This window comes from Loxodonta africana, chromosome 1 (genome assembly GCF_030014295.1).
Source record: "Loxodonta africana isolate mLoxAfr1 chromosome 1, mLoxAfr1.hap2, whole genome shotgun sequence".
NCBI lineage: Eukaryota > Metazoa > Chordata > Mammalia > Proboscidea > Elephantidae > Loxodonta > Loxodonta africana.
In genome coordinates this window covers 83,014,329-83,035,870 of record NC_087342.1, presented here as the reverse complement: position 1 = coordinate 83,035,870, position 21,542 = coordinate 83,014,329, and the positions used below count along the sequence as shown (strand labels likewise).

Sequence of the window (21,542 nt, the reverse complement as noted above, 5' to 3'; positions counted from 1 at the left end):
GTGCAAATGGTTAATGTACTCAGCTGCTCACCAAAAGGTTGAAGGTTCAAGTCCACTCAGAGGTGCCTCAGAAGAAAGGCCTGGTGGTCTACTTCCAAAAAATCAGCCGTTGGAAACCCTGTGGAGCACAGTTCTACTCTGACACACAGAAGGTCACCATGAGTTGGAGTCAACTTGATAGCCACTGGTACTGGTTTAGTTCTCTGAAGTTTTATCCCAGGTATAGAGTTGTGTAACCAGTACCATGATCAAGATACAGGAGTGCCCATGTCCACAAAGGAACTCCCACATGTAACCCTTTTATTCACTATTAGAATTTTGAGGGAGTTAGTTTTCGATTAGTCAGCATATGATCCTGAATACTTCCAGAGAAGATAGTTTGGAACGTTGTGTTGCATGGAAATTTCATATGCCATTATCCTACGTCGCGTATGTCATTCATGGGGCTCCGGTTTTCCCATGAAATTTGGCTGGATTCCTTCAAAACTAAGCAAAGGAATTTAAACCAGCTAGGGTTCCATGGTGACCTCTCTTTCTGACAGACGGACGGCCTATACCTACAACCCTGAGGCCAAGAGGTACACCCCCAGCAGTGCTACATCGTACTTCGAGGCCCCAGGCAACCCCCAGCTGACTGTTGCAGCCTCGTCCCCACCAGCAGTCCCCTCCCACAGCATGGTGGGCATCGCCATGGATGTCACAGGGACCCCCATCGTCTCCAGCACCGGCGCCTATCTCATCCATGGAGGGATAGACAGCACGAGGCACTCCCTGGCCCACACGTCTCGGTGGTCACCAGCCACGGTATGTAGGAGGCCCCATAAAGGAGCCAGAGGGGTAGACCGTGACTGACTTGCAGCAGCAGCCAGGACAGTAAGTAAGAGGCAGGTAGAGGAAAGGGCTGTGTGCTGTGGGTCCAGGGAACTTAAAGCTATAGTCCCACTGGCCTCAGATGGGTCGTGTGACCTGCAACATGTCTCTCAACCTCTTTGAACCTCAATTTTTCTCTTGGTAAAAAGAGAAGGATAAGTTGTACATCACAGGCTATTGTAAATTTTGAATACGAGTAAAGCACCCCCATCAGTGGAAAAGATGCTGCTGCTGCTCTTGTGTTACCAGTGTGATTGTCAACCTCTTAGAGACTCAGATCAATCCATCTATATATAAAAAGTTGGGCTGAATTAAGCAAGAGGAAATTCCCCTTAAGAACTATAACCAATTCTTCTCACCATGCTGCTGTCCAAAATAATGACTTCCCTGCTTTGAAAACTGTGTTTTCCACGTTTACTTTTATTTTTTTTTAAATAACAGAGTAAAATGAACTCTTCAGATGGCATGGGTTTTATAGATTTCTGTGATCACCACCACAATCAAGAATGAGAATTTCATCACCCAAAAACTTCCACGTGGTATTTCTTTGTAGTCGCAACCCCCCCATCCTCCCCACCATGATCCCTGGCAACCACCCATCTGTTCTCCATCACGATAGTTTTGTCTTGTCAAGAACATCGTATAAGTGGAATCATACAGAATGTAACCTTTTGATATTGGCGTCTTTCACTCAGTATAGTGCCATTGAGATTCATCTGACTTGTTGCATGAATCAGTAGTTTATTCATTTTTGTTGCTGAGTAGTATCCTGTTGTACTACAATTTGTTGATTCAGTCACAAGTTGAGGGACTTTCAGGTCGTTTCAGTTTTGGGCAGTTATGAATCAAACTGCTGTAAGCATTCATGTATAAGTTTTTGTATGGATGTATGTTTTTCCTTCTTGGGTAAATATCTACAAGTCAGATTGCTGGTTCATACAGTAAATGTATGTTTAATTTCATAAGAAGTCACCAGTTTTCCCAAGTGGCTATACCATCTTGTGTTCTCTCCAGCAGTCTAAGAGAGTTCCAGTTGCTCCAATTCGTCATTGTTTTTTATTTTAGCGATTCTAATAGGTGCGTAGAGATTCCTCATAGTGGTTTAAATTTCCATTTTCTTTGTAGCTAATGATGCCAGGCAGCTTTTTGTTTGCTTATTTGCCATTCGTATACATTCTTTGGTGAAGTTCAAGTCATTTGCCTGTTTTTTAACCGGGTTTTTTGTTTCTTACTGTTGAGTTTTGAGAATTCTTTATGTATTCTAGATACAAGTCCCCTGTCAGATATGTGATTTGCAAATATTTCTTCCAAGTCTTTAGTATGGCTTTTTATTCTCTTAAGAGTGCCTTTTGCAGAGAGAAAAATTTTTTTTTTTAATTTTGATTGAGTCCAGTTTATCAAATTTCTTCTTTGGATCATGCTTCTGGTGTCATGTTAAGAACTCTGCCTTTCCCTAGGTTATGAAGATTTTAGCCTATGTTTTAAATGTTTCATATTTTTACATTTAGATCTGTCTTATTTTGAGTTAATTTTTGTATAAGGTGTGAGGTTTAGGTTAAGGTGTATTTTTTTGCACTTAAATCAACCAGTTGCTCCAGCATCATTTGTTAAAAAGACTGTCCTTTCTCCATTGGATTGCTTTTGCACTATTGTCAAAAATCAATTGCCCATGTGTATCGGTCTATCTGAGGACTTTCTCTGTTCTTTAATCTATGTGTCTATCCTTTTGCCAGCACCACACTGTCTTAACTACTATAACTTTATGTTGATGTTTTTGTTATTAGTTGCCATTGAGTAGGCTCTGACTCATGGTGAGCTTAAGTATAACAGAACAAAACATTGGCCTGGTACTGTGCCATCTTCATGATCATTGGTAAGTTTGAGTCCATTGTTGCAGCCTTTGTGTCAATCCCTCTTACTGAGAGTTTCCCTCATTTTCACTGACGCTCTACTGTACCAAACATGATGTCCTTTTCTAGCAATTGGCCTTTCCTGATGACGTGTTCAAAGTAAATGAGCCAGAGTCTCACCATCATTGCTTTTAAGGAGCATGCTGGTTGTATTTCTTCTAAGACTGATTTGTTCATTCTTTTGGCAGTCCACATTATATTCAATATTCTTTGCCAACAGCACAGTTCAAATGCATCAATTTTTTTGTCTTCCTTTTTCATTTCATTTCATACATGCATGTGAAAGCTGGATAATGAAAAAGGAAAAAAAAAAACAACCAAAAATTAGAACCTGGAAAACTAGTATCTGCCACCAAGAGTTTTACCAGCTTCCCAATAGTTAATGACTTTTCTGGTGAAGTTGGTGGTGATACTAACAGATATGATTTTTCAATGCTGTTTCATGAAATACTACCAGCATTTGAAAGATCTGCAGACTCAGTCAACCAATATTTTTCGAGCAACCAAAGTATGATGTTACAGAATCATCCACATGGGTAAAAGATCCAACTAATGGATTTTTAAGTTTGTTTTATATTTTTTATATAACAAATTTTTTATAAGGAGCCCTTATGGCTCAATGGTTAAGCACTCGACTGTTAACCAAAAGGTCGACAGTTTGAACCTACCAGTGCTCCATGGGAGAAAGACCTGGTAATCTGTGCCTAGAAAACCCTATGGGGCAGCTCCACTCTGCCAACAGGATTGCTGAGTCAAAATCTACTCAATGGCACATAACAACAAAAACAAAAAAATTCACATAACATAAAATTCACTGTTTTTACCATTTTTAAAATTTTTTATTGTACTTTAGACGAAGGTTTATAGAACAAACTAGTTTCTCATTAAACAGCTAGTACACATATTGTTTTATGACATTGGTTAACAACCCCTCGACACGTCAACACTTTCCCTTCTCAACCTTAGTTTCCCTATTACCAGCTTTCCTGTTCCCTCCTGCCTTCTAGTCCTTGCCCCAGGGTGGGTATGCCTCTTGAGTCTCGTTTTGCTTTATGGGCCTGCCCAATCTTTGGCTGAGGGGGAACCTCAGGAATGACTTCATTACTGAGCTAAAAAGGTGTCTGGGGGCCATACTCTGTTTCTCCAATCTCTGTCGGGTCAGCAAGTCTGGTCTTTCTTTTTGAGTTAGAATTTTGTTCTACATTTTTTCTCCAGCTCTGTCCAGGACTCTCTATTGTGATCCCTGTCAGAGTAGTCAGTAGTGGTAGCCAGGCACCATCTAGTTGTACTGTACTCAGTCTGGTGGAGGCTATAGTAGATGTAGTCCATTAGTCCTTTGGACTAATCTTTCCTTGTATCTTTAGTTTTCCTCATTCTTCCTTGCTCCCAAAGATGTGAGACCAGTGGAGTACCCTAGATGGCCGCTCACAGGCTTTTAAGACCCCAGATGCTACTCACCACAGTAGAATGTAGAACATTTTCTTTATAAACTCTGTTATGCTAGTTGAGCTAGATGTTCCCCAACACCACAGTTCCTACAGCCTTCAGTGCTGTAATTCGGTCTCTCGGGGAGTTTGGCTGTATCTATGAAGCTTCCATGACCCTTGCCTTGTACAAGTTGTGCTGTCTCTCCTAGTATTGTGTACTGTCTTACTTTCACCAAAGTTATCACTTATCTATTGTCTATTAAGTGTTTTTCCATCCCCACCCCTCCCCACCATCATAAAACCATTAAATATTGTTTCTTTTTCTAACATGTAAAAAACCTTTACATGAGTTTTACAGTAGTGGTCTCATACAATATTTGTCCTTTTGTGATTGTCTTATTTCACTCAGCATAATGCCCCCTAGATTCATCCATTTTTACCATTTTAAAGTGTATAATTCAGCGGCTTCCAGAATATTTCCATCATCCCCAAAAGAACCCTATACCCACTAGCAGTCACCCTCCATTTCCCACTAGGCAACCACCAGTCTGCTTTCTGTTTCTGTGAATTTGCCAATTCTGGACATTTCGTATAAATAGAATCATACAATATGTCGTCTTTTTGTAACTGGCTTTTTTCACTTAACATAATGTTTTCAAGGTCCATCCTTGTTGTAACATGTATCAATCAGTACTTTGTTCTTGTTTATGGCCAAGTAATTTTCCATTGCATAGATGTACCAAAATTTGTTTATCTAATTCATCAGTTGATAAGACACTTGCCATCTTAACAGTATTAAATCTTCAAATCCATGAATATGGGATGTCTTTCCATTCATCTAGGTCTTTAAAATTTCTTTCAACAATGTTTTGTAGTTTCAGTGTACACATCTTACACGTTCTTGATTAAATTTATTCTTATGTATTTTATTCTTTTGGATGCTATTGCAAATGGAATTGTTTTCTTAGTTTCATTTTCAGATTGTTCATTGCTAGTGCACATAAATTCAACTGATTTTTGTATGTTGATCCTGTATCCTGTAACTGTTGAATTCATTTATTAGCTCTACTAGTCTTTTCTGGATTTTTTAGGATTTTCTGTATGTAGGAACATATCATCTGTGAATAGAAATAACTTTACTTCTTCCTCTCCAAGTCAGATACCTATTATTTCTTTTTCATGACTAACTACCCTGGCTAGAACCTCCAGTACAATTTTCAAATAGAAGTGGCGAGAACAGAGGTTCTTGTCTTATTCCTGACCTTAAGTAGAAAGTTTTTGGTCTGTCACCACTGGGTATGATATTAGCTGTGGGTTTTTCATAAATGCCCATTATAAGATTTAGTTAAAATAAAAAACCCATTGCCATCGAGTTGATTCAGACTCATAGCTATAGGATAGCATAGAACTGCCGCATAGGGTTTCCAAAGAGCAGCTAGTAGATTTGAACTACCACCCTTTTGGTTCGCAGCCAAGCTCTTAATTATAGGTTCCCTTATATTCCTAGTTTCTTGAGGGTTTTTTTTTTTTATTAACTTTTATTAAGCTTCAAGTGAACATTTACAAATCCAATCAGTCTGTCACATATAAGTTTACATACATCTTACTCCGTACTCCCACTTGCTCTCCCCCTATTGAGTCAGCCCTTTCAGTCTCTCCTTTCGTGACAATTTTGCCAGCTTCCCTCTCTCTCTATCCTCCCATCCCCCCTCCAGACAAGAGTTGCCAACACAATCTCAAGGGTCCACCTGATATAATTAACTCACTCTTCATCAGCATCTCTCTCCTACCCGCTTACCAGTCCCTTTCGTGTCTGATGAGTTGTCTTCGGGGATGGTTCCTGTCCTGTGCCGACAGAAGGTCTGGGGAGCATGGCCGCCGGGATTCCTCTAGTCTCAGTCAGACCATTAAGTATGGTCTTTTTATGAGAATTTGGGGTCTGCATCCCACTGATCTCCTGTTCCCTCAGGAGTTCTCTGTTGTGCTCCCTGTCAGGGCAGTCATCGATTGTGGCCAGGCACCAACTAGTTCTTCTGGTCTCAGGATGATGTAGGTCTCTGGTTCATGTGGCCCTTTCCGTCTCTTGGGCTCCTAGTTGTCGTGTGACCTTGGTGTTCTTCATTTTCCTTTGCTCCAGGTGGGTTGAGACCAATTGATGCATCTTAGATGGCCGCTTGTTAGCCTTTAAGACCCCAGACGCCACATTTCAAAGTGGGATGCAGAATGTTTTCATAATAGAATTATTTTGCCAATGGACATAGAAGTCCCCTCAAACCATTTTCCCCAGACCCCCGCCCCTGCTTTGCTGACCTTTGAAGCATTCATTTTATCCCGGAAACTTCTTTGCTTTTAGTCCAGTCCAATTGAGCTGACCTTCCATGTATTGAGTGTTGTCTTTCCCTTCACCTAAAGCAGTTCTTATCTACTGATTAATCAATAAAAAACCCTCTCCCTCCCTCCCTCCCCGCTTCGTAACCACAAAAGTATGTGTTCTTCTCAGTTTTTACTATTTCTCAAGATCTTATAATAGTGGTCTTACACAATATTTGTCCTTTTGCCTCTGACTAATTTCGCTCAGCATAATGCCTTCCAGGTTCCTCCATGTTATGAAATGTTTCACAGATTCGTCACTGTTTGAGGGTTTTTTTTAATTATGAAAGGGTGTGGGATTTTGTCAGTTGCTTTTTCTACATCCACTGAAAAGACTATCTGAGTTTTTTTCCTTAATTCTGTTAACATGGTGTATTTTTTGGAAGCGTTAAGAATTGGTGTTAATTCTTCTTTAAACATTTGATAGAATTTACCAGTGAAGCCATGTGGTCCTGTGCTTTTCTTGGTGGGAAATTTTTGGATTACTGATTCAATCTCTTTATTTGTTATAGATGTATTCAGTTTTTCTATACTTGTTGAGTTTGCGTATACTATCAAAGAATATCCCAGATTATCTGAGAAGGCTATTAAAATACTGCTCCTTTTCCAACTACATATCTGTGTAAGACCAGATTTTTCTTCAAGTACTTCAACTAAAACATATTGCAAGAGATTGAAATGCAGAAGCAGATGTGAGGAGCCAGCTGTCTTCCATAAACCAAATATTAAAGAGATTTGTAAAAAAGGTGAAACCATTCCTTGCTTCTAAATTTTCTTTTCTTTTGGAAAATATAGCTATTCTTCATTTAAAAATTGTTATTTATGTCAACCAGTAATGAGTTTATTATTATTATATTTTAAAATGAATTAATACACAAATGCTTTTACTTTTTCTGTTTTAATTTCTGATCTGAAGTGTTGGTAGATTTAACTCTCAAAAACAAATATTTTTTGGGTGGTTCCAAAATAATTTTTAATAGTGTGAAGGCATCATTAGACCAAAAAGGTTGAGGCCCACTGTGCTGGAGAAGAAGGTGATTTCATCTCTTCCCAGTCTGCTGTGCATTAGACAAGACCACCTTTGGAGCCCTAGGATGGTGCAAATGGTTAAGTGTTCAACTACTAGCCAAAAGGTTGGAGGTTCAAACCCACCCAGAGGCACTCCGGAAGAAAGGCCTGGCAACCTACTTCTGAAAGGTCACAGCCTTTAAAACCCTATGGAGTGGTTCTACTCTGTACACGTGAGGTCAGCATGAGCTGGCCCTAACTCAACAGCAGCTAACAGGAACAATGACAACCCAGGGGTTGGGTAGATTCCAGCATAGTTGGGCGGTGGTGTTCCAGGTGGAAAGTGCTGCAGGGCATTCCTAATTAGTCTGCCTAGGCTCTTCCCTACTTGGTGGGGGGTGGCAGGAGCAATATACCTGTGGGTGTTCACACGGAATTGATTGCCGAGCTTCAGATCAAAAGCCTATGAGAGGGGAAGGGATATGTGCATTTCTTCTCTTTAGTATAGAGGTGTTGACTGCCCTCCCCTCACTGGCCTGTGCCCTAGGCTGACAGGTTAGGAAAGCTTCCTGACCCCTTGACCCTCCCTGGTACCTTCTTTACTTTCCCCACTTAAAGGGACAATGAGGCTCATTTCTCAGGTTCTCCTCAGTGTGTCTCAGGCTGGCCCCAGCTTCTGAAATACAAATACCACAAGTGGGTAGCTTTAAAGAATAAAAATTTATTTCCTCTCAGTTCTGCAGGCAGGAAGTCCAAATTCAGGGTCTGGCTATAGGGGAAGGTCCTTCCTTGGTCTATTTCAGCTTCTAGTAGCTGTGGCAACTCTTGGCATTTCTGGGTTTATAAATTCACTTACCTCCCTCATCATCAGATAGTATCTATCTTGCCCCTGTGTATGTCTCTGTGTCTATGCTGATCTTCATAAAAAACTCAGAAGTGATTAGGTTTAGGATCTACCCTACACTGGGTGGGGCAAATGGTTAAGCACTCAACTACTATCAGAAAGCTTGGCAGTTTGAAGCCACCCAGAGGTACCTCAGAAGATAGGCTTGGCAACCTGCTTCCTAAAGGTTACAGCCTTGAAAACCCAGTGGAGCAGTTCTACTCTGTACACATGGGGATATCATGAGTTGGAATTGACTTGACAGCAACTGACAACAATAACTACATTGGTGTGATCTCAACTGATTGATTACATTTACATTAGATTGCATTATGGAAGGTGATTACATTACATTATATACACAGGCACAGGGATTAGATCTCCAACACATATTCGGGGGGGGGGGGGGACACAGTTCAGTCCCTAATACCAGCCTTCCAGATCTTCTTAAAGGTGACACTTCCATCCCCTTTAGCTTTTAGCAGGTTTAGTGAATAAGAAAAAAGTAGAACAATGGTGGTACAAGAGGGATAGGAGAAACAGTAACTCTCATACTTGACCTCAGCTCCAGGGAACCAGTTCAGCTTCCTTCCCGGAAATATACATTCAGCCCACTTTTCAGTCGTTGCCTTCCCTCAGTGTTTCCAGAAAGAAAGTGTGTACTTGATATTCGTTTCTTTCCCCCGTAGTTCTTTACTTGTTGTGATGGAGGTGCAGCAGATTGGAAGTTTCCATTCTTGATGAACAAGCCTAGGTCAAATTTGAGATATACACATGTGGTGTAGAGAGATTTATTTTAAGGAACTGGCTCACGTGATTGTGGGGGCTGGCAAGCCTGTAGGCCAGGGCTTTGTGGATGGGATGGGCTGGCCAAGAAGTAAATGTCAGCCCATTATTTTGGGGGGAATCCCTGGTGGCGCAAATGGTTGAGTGCTTGGCTACTAACCACAAGGTTGGTGGTTCAAATCCCAACAGTGGCGCCTTGATCTACTTCCAAAAACCTATGGAGCACAGTTCTACTTTAACACGCTTGAGGTTGCCATGAGTTGGAATTGACTGGACAGCAATAGTTTTGGTTATTAGTTTGGACTGTCCCTTGTTTTGGCCCTCTGATTCTCTCTAACAACAGATAACCAGGTCTGGGGGTATGTCTTAGTGTCCTAGGGCAGCCCTAACAAAATACTACAAAGTGGGTGGCTTTAAAGAACAGAAATTTGTGTCTGAAGGCTAGAAGCCCAAATTCAGGGCATTGGCAGGGCCATGCTCCCTCTTTGTCAGCTCTAGGGTAAGACCCTTCCTTGACTCTCAGCTTCTGTAGCCCCAGGAGTTTCTTGGCGTCCTTTGGCTTGTAGATGGACCTGTCTCCTCACGTGTAGCTTCCCTGTGTATGTGACTCTGTTTATATGTCTGTCTCATCTTTTGTAAGACCCCAGTCAGAAGGGCTTAGGACTTCAACATATCTTTTAGGGGAAAAAATTCAACCCATAACAGGGGAGTAGCAGGTGATTATTTTTACTCCCACTGGCCCCCTCCAGTCCATCTGCATGTGCCCTCTGACTTGACCTTGAAGATTTGTCCAGAATCAGATCCCTTCTTTCTACCTCTGCAGTCCAGCACCATTGCCTCCAGTGGGTTACCGTGGTCACCTACCGCCCTCTGCCACCACGTGGGCCAACTATCAGCCCCTTCTCAGGGCAACTGCCACAGGGCATCCTGTGACAAGTCAGGTCATGGCACTCTTTACTGAAATTCCTCCAGGATCCCCACTCACTCCAAGTAGAAGCCAGGGTCATCAAAACAGCCCACAGAGCTCTGCACGCCTTGCCTTGTCCCCTCCTACCCTTCCCTCCTCTCTCTCCCCTTTGCTCACCCCGCTCCAGCCACACAGACCTCCTTGCTGGTCTTCCAACTCACCAGGTATGGCCATGCCCCAGGGCCTTTACGCTGGCTGTTCCCCCCCTCCACCCGCAAAATGCTGTTCCTCAGATATTCCTCACATGGCTCCCTGCCCTCCCATCCTCTCTCCCTCTCACTCCTTTGCAGCCACACGGACCTCCTCGCTGTTCCTCCAACATGCCAGGTACAGACCTGCCCCAGGGGCTTTGCACGGGCTGTGCCCTCTGCCTAGATTGCTGTTGCCCCAGATACTCACACACCCTTTACCTTCCTTCACTTCTTCAGGTCTTTCCCCACTCAGTACTTTCTCAGTGAAGCTTCTGTGACCCCCTAATTTAAAATCACGGTTCTCCCTCCAGCCCCCTCCACGTTGTAGTCCCAGGCCCCTTTTCCAGCTTAATTTTTCTCAGAGCACTTAATACCATCTCACATTCTGTACATTTTCCTTATTTATGGTGGACCTCTCCCCGAAGAGAACGGAAGCTTCACGAGAGCAAGAATTCTGATTTGTCTTCCTTACTGTTGTGTCCCTGGCACCTAGAACAAGGCCCAGTATAAAGTCAGCTCTCGATAAATGTGTGATGAATGAACGGAAAGCTGGGTGCTTAAAGTATGATTATATTGACGCAACGCAAATATTGAAACTCTGCAGAGCTGCGAAGTTGCTGTAATATGGCATAGCAAGAATCTAGCTCGCCACCAGCCAGTCAGGAACCAAGATCAGGTATATTCTCCCTATGGGGCTAGGCAGGGTGGGACACAAGCCTGGGCTTTAAGACCCCACCTGGTGATCTGCTTCTGAAAACTCAGTCATTAAAAACCCTGTGAAGCACATAGGAAAACCACATGTGAAAACCTTCTGGTACATGGGGGTGCCACAAGTCGGAGTTGACTGGACGGCAACTGGTTTGGAGTGGTGCAAATGGTTAACATGCTCAGCTGCTCACTGAAAGTTTGGAGGTTTGAGTCCACCCAGAGGTCCCTCAGAACAAAGTCCTGGCTATCTACTAAAAAATCAGCCATTGAAAACCGTACGGAACACAGCTCTGTTCTGATACACATGGGGTTGCCATGAGTCGGAGTTGACTCCATGGCAGCTGGTGGTGGTGGTGGTGATGTGGTGTCGGTTTTCTGTGTAGTTACTTTCAACTTAGCGGGAAGAACTTCTTACCGAGATAATCATGGATCCTTTTGATGTCAATATAGTTACCCAGAGAATTTGACTTTTAATTTAAATAATACAGGAAGGTGATGCAAAGATCGTCTTTTCCAAACCTTTCTTTTACCTTACGAGCCAGCTTATTCTGTGCCCAAGACCCCTAGTAAGTGGGCGGAAGAACAAGACTCCTAATCCAGTGCTCCTTGCAGCCCACCACCCATAAAATCAGGACTCAGGTTCTGTCTTTGTTCCTTAGGGCTGCTGGAACAAAAATACCACATGTGGGTGGCTTGAAAGAACAGAAATTTATTTATTTTGTTATTGTACTTTAGATGAAGGTTTGCAGAACAAACTAGCTTCTCATTTAACAATTAGTACACATACTGTTTTGTGACATTGGCTACCAACCCCATGACATGTCAGCTTTGTCAACCTTGGGTTCCCTATTACCAGCTTTCCTGTCTCCTCCTGCCTTTTAGTCCTTGCTTCTGGGCTGGTGTGCCCCTTTCATCTCATTTTGTTTTATGGGCCTGTCCAGTCTTTGGCTGAAGGGTGAACCTCAGGAGTGACTTCATTACTCGGCTAAAAGGGTGTTCGGGGCCCATACTCTCGGGGTTTCTCCGGTCTCTAAGAACAGAAATTTGTTGTCACACAGTTTGGGAGGCTAGAAGTCCAAATCAGGTCATCGGCTCTAGAAGAGGGGCCCTTCTTGTCGGTAGCCCTGGGTGTTCCTTTGTGTTCTTTGGCTTGTGGATCGTTCCTCACATGGTCTCTTCCCTCTGTGTGTGTCTCTCCATGTCTATTTTCCCTTTTTATAAGATACCACTCAGAAGAAATTAGATTTAGGACCCACCCTACTCCATTATGACCTCATTAACCCATGTTCTCCTCCCAGACTTCCTAGCTACACGAGTCCCTCAGCCTCCCAGTCGAGGGGAGGGAAGGGACCGAGTCCAGGTGTGTTCAGAGTGACTAGGTGGAGGGCAGGAGGAAAAATATGCTCCTAAGGTCCAAGGGGTAAGAGGGCAGAGCCACCAAAAACTGAATTATTTACCAACTTCGAAATTAAGGATTTGGTTCATGGTACATACGGTTAACAGTCTCAGCTACTAACCAAAAGGTCGGAGGTTCAAGTCTGCCCAGAAGTACCTTGGAAGAAACCCCTGGAGATCTACTTCTGAAAAATCAGCATTGAAAATCCTATGGAGCACAGTTCTACTCTGAAATACATGGGGTCGCCACGAGTTGGAGTCGGCTTGACGGCAGCTGGCTTTGTTTAATGCAGAGAGTGGTGCTGATGGATCCTGTTAGTTTTCTTTAATACTCTTTCTCTTGGCCTAAGAATTTATTTCCATTCCTCCAGGTTTAGGTAGGTCCTTGGGTGGCACAGATGGTTAAGTGTTTGACTACTAGCTGAAAGGTTGGCAGTTCGAACCCACCCAGAGGTACTTTGGAGTACAGGCCTGGCAATCTGCTTCCAAAAGTTCACAGCCTTGAAAACTCTTTGGAGCACAGTTCTCTGCACATGTGGGGTCATCATGAGTTGAAATCCACTCCACAGCAACTAACAACCACAATGGCAAGGTTTAGGAGATACTTGGTATTATATTTGGTATTTAAACTGCATGGTGTGCAGGTGTGTTTAAATGATTATGAAAGCAGAACCTAATATGTCATGATCACATGCAGATTTTTATAAAATAAGCCAAAAAACCTGAAAAAACAGGCTGAAAAATGAAGGAATAAATGAATGAGTTAAAGTGGTCTATTAACTAAAGAATCTTTTAAACACAAATCCATGGTAGTAAAAATGAATTTCCTAATCCTGTTTGTTAGTGGAGGGAAAACCTATAGTTCCGTTAAAGGGTCCATGTTACCCGTTCTAGCATTTTTCGGGGTTTTGACAAATGCAAATCTGTCTCTCTCCATCCAGCTCCAATGGCTGTTAGATAATTACGAAACTGCCGAAGGTGTGAGTCTCCCCAAAAGTTCTCTCTACAACCACTACCTTCAGCACTGCCAGGAGCACAAGCTAGACCCTGTGAATGCTGCCTCCTTTGGGAAACTGATTCGTTCTGTGTTTGCGGGCCTGAGGACGCGACGCCTGGGAACCAGGTGGGTGGTGGGTAAGACTGCAGGTCTGATATTCCTGACTCTTCCCTTCCTTTAAGCAGAAATTGAGCTTGTCCACTTTTGGGGAAATGTGGGACTTCTTCCTCCTGGGTGAGCCTGGAGACACCATGAGTTAACCATGCCCTGGGTGCAAATGCTTTGAGCTCAACTACTAGCCAAAATGTTGATGGTTCAAACCCACCCAGAGATGCCTTGGAAGAAAAGCCTGGCAATCTACTTCCAAAGGGTCACAGCCTTGAAAACCCTATGGAACACAGTTCTACTCTGCACGCATGGGGCTGCCAGGAGTTGGGCCGACTTGATGGCAACTAACAGCAACTAACCTAAATGTTGGCAATTTGAACCCACCCAGTGGTGTCACAGAAGAAAGGCCTGTTGATCTGTTTCTGTAAAGATGACAGCCAAGAAAACCTTATGGAGCACAGTTCTACTCTGTAACACATGGGGATGCTATGAGTCAGAATCGACTCAGTGGAAATGGACTTGAGTTTTTTGGCTTTTGGCTGTGGTGGTAGCCACGGTCTATTCTCTTCTTTAGAAGCTGATGATGGGACATGGAGGTGTAATTCAGTTCTCTCTCTTCATTTGAAATTTTTCTTAATAGCTAGTTTTTATAAAAGTACTTTTTTGATTATTTGAGCTCTGAGGTGGTGCACACTCAGCTGCTAACTGAAAGGTTGGAGGTTCAAGTCTACCCAGAGGTGCCTTGGAAATAAGTCCTGGTGATCTGCTTCCAAAAAAACAGCCATTGAAATCTCTGTGGTGCACAGTTCTGCTTTGACAAACATGGGGTTGCCATGAGTTGGAATCGGCTCAATGGCAACTGGGTTTTTTGAGGTCAAACAAAATCGAATAGGTTTCCTCACTGCAGGATTTCTCAGAGCCTTTATCATACTGAAATGCAAGAGGGAACTCTCCAAGTGGGGCATGTTGGGTATAGAATTTCCTCAAACTTGTTTGGCTGAGGAACAGCTGATGAACATTTCACTGAGAGCCCCAGATGAAAGGCCAAGTGAGCACCCTAGCTTGTTGTGAAGGGCATCCGCAGAGCTGACCCTTGGTCATTGATTTCTAGGGGCAACTCCAAGTGTCATTACCACGGGATCCGCCTGAAGCCAGACTCCCTGCTGAACCAGCTGCAGGAGGACACGCAGTACATGGCCATGCAGCAGCAGCCCGTGCAGCAGAAGCCCAGGTGGGTGCACGGGGTTCTCAGACACTAAATCCATGTGGAAGAGGGATCACCCACCTTCTTATGGGAAAAACACTCACATCCATACCCAGCCTCCAATGTCCAGGGGGAGCCAAGACACCCATGCCCATGTAGCAGGACGTGAGGAGAGCAAGAGACAAGGGAGGCTGTGCGTCCTAGCTGGGTTCTCTAGAGAGACAGAACTAGTGAGAGAGAGAGTGTGTGTGTGTGTGTGTGTGTGCATATATATGTATATATATAATATGTATGTGTGTGTGTATTTTTGTTGTTGTGTGCTGTTGATTCCAACTCATAGCAACCCCACGTGACAGAGTGGAACATTCCTACAGGATTTTCTAGGCTGTGATAGATTGTGTGTGTGTGTGTGTGTGTGTGTGTGTGTGTGTACCCATATACATACATACATAATATACATATATAGATCCCTGAGTGGTACAAATGGGTAAGTGCTCACCTGGTAACCAAAAGGTTGACAGTTGAAGTCCACCCAGGGGTGCCTCAAAAGAAAGGTCTGGCGATCTACTTCCTCAAAATCAGCCATTTAAAACCCTATGGAGCACAGTTCCACTCTGACACACGTGAAGTCACCATGAGTCAGGGTCGACTTGACAGCAGCTGGTTTGGCATATATATATAAAACCCATTGCCATCAAGTCGATTCTAACTCATGGCAACCCTATAGGACAGAGTAGAACTGCCCCACAGAGTTTCCAAGGAGCGGCTGGTAGATTTGAAATGCCAACCTTTTGGTTAGCAGCTGAACACTTAACTGCTGTACCACCAGGGCTCCTTATAAATATATATATATGTCAAGAGGGGCAGGGTTTATGTCAAGAAATTGGCTTACATGGTTAGGGTGGGGGGAGGGGCAAGTCCCAAATCTGTAGGTCAGGTGACAGGCTGGAGACTCTGGTAGGCTTATGTCCCAAAATCCATAGGTCAGGTAACAGGAAGAGTAAGACTGTTCTGGCAAAATGTCTGTTTGTAGTCTGGAGGCTGAACGCACCGCAGGGAAACTCTGTTTTTGATCGTAAGACCTTCAACTGATTGGATGAGACCTACCCACATTTTGGAGGCTAACCTGCTTTATTTGAGGCCGACTGATTTAATCAAATGCAACTGCTTCATAACAGCAGTTAGATTAATGTTTGCCCAAAGCTAATCACCAGAGCTGAGCCATGTTGACATGTAAAATTCACCACCACACAGTGGATACAGCCTCATCCAGAGAGAGAACAATGAAAATAAGCCAAGTGTAATAACCCCAGAAAATTACTCAAAATAACCCCAGCCAGCGGAAGAAAAAACAAGCCAAACCCATTGCCATCGAGTCAATTCCAATTCATAGCAACTATATAGGATTTTTTTTTTTTTTTTTTTATATAGGATAGACTAGAACTGCCCCATAGGGTTTCCAAGGAGGTGCTGGTGGGTTTGAACTGCAGATCTTTTGGTTAGCAGCCAAGCTCTTAACCACTGTGCTCCTTTATATATTTAAGTCACTGCTGCTTCCTGACATTTTGATTCAATGGCCGAGAAGGCCTGGTCATTTTCTGGACTGTTCTTCTCCATCCATCACAAAGCTACTCATCTTTTTAGGCAGGGGTTGGCTAACTTTTCCTATAAAGTGCCAGATAGTCAATATTTTCAGCTTTTAGGACCAGACAGTCTCTTTTGCAACTACTCAACTCTGCAGTGGTAGCACAAAAGCAGCCGCAGACAATATATAAATGAATGGGTGTGGCTGTGTGCCAATAAAATTTTATTTACAAACACAGGTGGCGGGCCAGATTTTTCCTGCAGGCTGGAGTTTGCTGACCCCTGGTTTAAGGCCCTACTCAAATGTCAGCTCCCTGGAAGGCTTCCAGGGTATCCCTTTCCCCACCTACCCCCTCTCCCCCTGACTCCCTCTCTAGAGTCTAGACTGCTCTGGTTGTATTCTAGAATACCCCTCTCCCTACCCGAGCCCCTCTCCCACTAACTCCCTCTCTAGAGTTTAATCTGCTCTGGTTGTAAGCACTTTGAGGGCAGAGACCATATCACATTCACCTCCATGTGAATCCTTCATGCCTAGTGCCTGGCCTGCTGCACAGAGAGGCCACTCGACTAGTCTGTGTGACTGTAAAACCCAGTGTCACTGCTATAAAGTATCCCAGTGACTCCTAACGATACGGTTAATCATGGGAGTTGGAGCTCACAGAAAGGTCTCCAGAATGGTCTCGAGAAGCCAACAGATAAGAATGGAAGCAATAGTCCATTTTGTACCTTGGTTTCCACAGACATGGACAACATAGCTGCTGCTTCTTGTTGTTGCTGTTAAATTTGGTCCTTGCAAACAATTCTAGAAGCCAGGCAGGGTAGTGTTTTAGGAGAAGCTCCTTCAGTTTAGAATTCTCGCCTTCCACGTGGGAGACCAGGGTTTGAATCTCAGCCAGTGCACTCATGTGTAGCCATCACCTGTCTGTCAGTGGAGGCTTGCCTGTTGCTATGATATCGAACAGGTTTCAGCAGAGCTTCCAGACTAAGACGGACTAAGAAATGCCTGGTGATGGGCTATCTACTTTGAAAATCAGCCAAAAAAAACCCTATGGAGCACAATGGTCCGATCCGCAACCTATCATGGAGATGGCACAGGACCGGACAGTGTTTTGTTTGTTGTGCATGGGGTTGCCATGAGTCAGGGGTAACTCCACAGCAGCCAGCAACAACACATGTTCTTGGGACAGGCTTATGTCATTTACATTTGAAAAGCCACTGCCTGAGGCGGTCTTGGTTGGACGCTCTTGTCTCTGCTGCTGAGCCGGCAGTTATCCATCTGACCTGGCCTTTCTCCCACCCTCAGTGCCCCCTGGCCCCACTGGCCTTGCCCTGCCCCTCACACAGCCCCCTGAAATCTCCCAGGGTATACCCGGGCTCCAGGGACACGCCAGCTGTGGAAGCCCTCCTTCAGCTGAGATTTCCTTAGTTTCTATCTGTGCAGGCTGTGCACTGCTGTCTGGCTCAGGGCAAGATGGAATTCTGAGAATTTCCTTCGAGATCACACAATGGAAAGATGTTTGTGACTCTACATAAAGAATTTCACTGGTCTTCTAGGAGAGAAATTTTTTTTAAATCCCCAGTGTTTATAGCAGCACTATTCACAGTAGCCACAAGGCAGAGACAACCTAAATGTCCATCGACAGGCGAATGGGTAAACAAGATGTGGTATATACACACAATGGACTATTACTGAACCATAAAGAGAAATGAAGTTCTGGTACATGCTACAACATGTGTGAACCTTGAAAACATGCTGAGTGAAAGAAGCCAGACACAAGGGGACAAATATTGTCATCTTATATGAAATATCTAGAATAGGCAAATGCATAGAGACAGAAAGTAGATTAGTGGTTACCAGGGGAGGGGGAGATGGGGAAATGGGGAGTTATTGGTTAAGGGGTACAGAGTTTTTCTTTGGGGTGATGAATAACATTTGGATGTAGATAGTGGTGATGGTTGCACAACATGGGGAACAAAACATCACTGAGTTGTACACATAAAAATGGTTAAAATGGCAAATGTTTGTTATATAGGCAGTCCCCGACTTACAACATATGTGAGTTATGACGAACCACACTTAATGACTGTCCATTTTTTTGTACATATTATTGTTAGTTATATGTGCTACAATGTTGCAGCACATAATTTGCTGATGTTTTCATTCTCATGCCAACCCCCCAAAACAAATGAAGATCAGATATATAGAGATACTGAAAATAAAAGACAATAATAATTAAAACTAAAAAAAAAAAAAAAGTATTCAACTTACATCAGAACTGACTTATGGCAGAGTCATCAGAATGGACCCTTTTGTAAGTTGGGACTTCCAGTGTATATTTTTACCATACACACACACACACCGCAAAAGGAATCCTGCTCAGGTCCCTGGTCCCTGGGCCCATCCCACACCATGCTGCTGGAGCTCACGGTGACATCTGCCCAGGTACCAACCAGCCCAGAAGATGGACAGCCTCGGGGACAGCGGCTTCAACAGCAGCCTGCAGAGCATGCCCGAGTAGGCCATGGCCACCCAGAGCCAGCACCACCAGCAGTACATAGGTGAGAGTGCCCAGTGTCACCCCACCCTAGCATCACCCCAACCATCCCAAGGGGCAGGGCAGGGACTGATTTCCCTATAAGCAGGTATACACGGGCTTACTTGTGCTTACTTACTAATCTGTAGTACACAATTTCACATGGGTTTCACCGCAGACATGGTGAAAAACAGGTGAAATTGTGCACTACAGATGAGTAAGTAAACACATTTAAGCCCATGCATACCTTGTTTACTGTAAGCCCATGCATACCTTGCTTACTGGTTAATCAACCCCTGGGGCAGAGCCCGCTGTCCAACCTTGAGATCCAGTTGACTTTTCTGGAGGCTCCTGTGTTTCAGCATCAGCAGCATCTGAAGAAATGTGACTTAAACAGTTTTCTTGTATAAGACTGTCTTAGTTTCCTAGTGCTGCTATAACAGAAATACCACGGTTGAGTGGCTTTAACAAATGGAAATTTATTTTCTCACAGTTCAGGAGGCTAGAAAGAAGTGCTTGGCTGGTAATGAAAGACTGGCGGTTCGAACCCACCCGGTGGCTCCACAGGAGAAAGACATGGCTGCCTGCTTCTGCAAAGATTACAGACTAGGAAACCCTATGGGATTGTCCTACTTTGTCAAATGGGGTTGCTATGAGTCGGAATTGGCTTGATGGCACCTAACAACAACAGCAGCAGGAAGAATGGAACCCAGAGGCATTGATGAGGAAGAGGCCACAACTGGTCCCAGAATTAGCACAAGCTTTGGAATAATGTGTGCTTCCCTGTCATTCCAATACTGGACTAAATAAATTGTTGTAGAACACAAAAAAGGACAAAAATGTCCCAATACATTTTAGGGAGGTAACTTAACCTTGACTATGAAATCTGCAAAGATTGCATAAAGATGTGGCAATTATTAACGAAACTCAATATCACCATGAACAAATAAGGGGGAAATGTAAAAGTGTAAAATGATTCTCTACGCAGATTCAAACGTCTTGAAGTTCTAACTCCATTTGAATAAATGGAAACTGGAATCTGTATAAGAAGCATTCTAAGTGTGTTTAATGCAACAGAAAACTCCAGTCAGTGGGAATCCCCTCTCCCTTTTTCAAAAGATTGGTGAATGTTTCCAGTTAAAATATTTGAAGTAATATTATTTTTGGATCCCCATTTTTGCTCTTTTAAACTCTCTTACCCCTTCTGGTACTTATAGATACCACTTATATTTTCCACCTCTAAGGTTTTTGAGGTTTCTGGGGAGGCTTTTTTTACCACTTACAGCACATGCCGGTGTGGGCCGGGGACTTTCTGTAACTGCGTAAAACAGAAGAAAGTTCGTGGGCGCATATTGCTGGGTTGAGAGGTTATTGTGTGAGGTGCTGCATCCTGGAGGAGTGACTGCATAAAACTTTACTCTCTTTGGGCTTCCATACATCGAAATAAGGATTATAAGTATATTTCCTGCTTCCTTGTGTATGGTTGGGAAGGTGCGGTTTTCAGGGTTAGGTAATATTCAAGTGAATAAGTTATTTTGAGGTTCGGTACAGCATAAGCACGTGTCCTTGATGTACTGTATGACCAATGGTACATATAAATACCACTTACATTTTTTGCTTCTTGGGCTTCTGAACAGCAAGATAAGCCTTGTAAGTATACTTACGGTTTCCTGTGTGTTATTGGGAAGGTGCGGTTTTGGGGATTAGATAGATAATTTCAAGTGAATAATTTATTTTCAGGTGCAGTACAGTGTAAGCATGCACTGTAGCGTCTCTGACGTACTGCATGCCTGTTTCATGCGATTGTCAAGGACCTATCTTCTGGATTATGAGCTGTAAGGAGTTGTTTTGCAATACAGAGTAATTTGTTGCAGTAGCAATGCTCCCACAACAGCGGCTTACTGTGGACTGGGAAATCAAAACAGGAGGAAAACCATCTTTTCTTGTCAGGAACAAGCCAGGAGTTAGCAGGGTGTCAAATGATGTATGGCTCGAACAGGTTGGAAAGCATTTACCTGTCAAGGAAACCAGAAGGCGATGCAGAGAATGCAGCACTGAAGAAGCAGACTCGAACAACAATTACGTGCAGCCACCGCAGGGTGCCATTATGTGTTACCCCATGTTTTAAAAGTTTCACTCAATAAAATGTAATTGCTAAGATAAAATGATTCCTTCCCAGCCTCATTCCACTTATCCTGCCTATGGAGCCCATGGATACATATGTATACCACTTAATAAAAATCCATCTTACAAACAAAAAATTACCAACACTCAGTGATTCAGCATCAGTGAATGGAATTTGACATTCCATTAGTGAAAAACATTACCTCAAAAAATTACAGACATAAAATAATTCAATTATGAATGAGTTTAAAACAAAACAAAAACTGATCCTAGTCAGGTGGGAGAATAAGGCTTTATTATATCCTTAAACTAAAAAGGAAAGTTACCTTAGTAGAATTGAGATCGTTTATGTAAATTCAAAGCCAACAGTATACTTGAGGAATGAATATGCAGTCAGTCTGGCCTAATCAAGTATGAGAACAATGAAAGGGAGGCAAAAAGTACAAAAATCGAGTTAGGAGAAACGAGTTTTTATT

General features: G+C 43.3%; 1 protein-coding gene across 6 annotated transcripts in view; it reads left to right on the top strand.

The window, feature by feature from the left end:
- LOC100661020 (DNA-binding protein RFX2-like) overlaps positions 1 to 21,542 on the top strand; it is a 56,311-nt gene extending 34,769 nt beyond the window's left edge. The window contains exons 9-13 of one of the 6 annotated variants that reach the window (XM_064282477.1): positions 543 to 804; positions 13,457 to 13,638; positions 14,732 to 14,851; positions 18,852 to 18,967; positions 19,436 to 21,542. In XM_064282477.1, coding sequence (XP_064138547.1) covers positions 543 to 804; positions 13,457 to 13,638; positions 14,732 to 14,851; positions 18,852 to 18,927 — 640 coding nt within the window. In that variant the 3' untranslated portion in view covers positions 18,928 to 18,967; positions 19,436 to 21,542. The remainder of the gene's footprint in view (positions 1 to 542; positions 805 to 13,456; positions 13,639 to 14,731; positions 14,852 to 18,851; positions 18,968 to 19,435) is intronic. The other 5 variants (XM_064282456.1, XM_064282454.1, XM_023541311.2 and 2 more) reach the window with 5 other exon arrangements.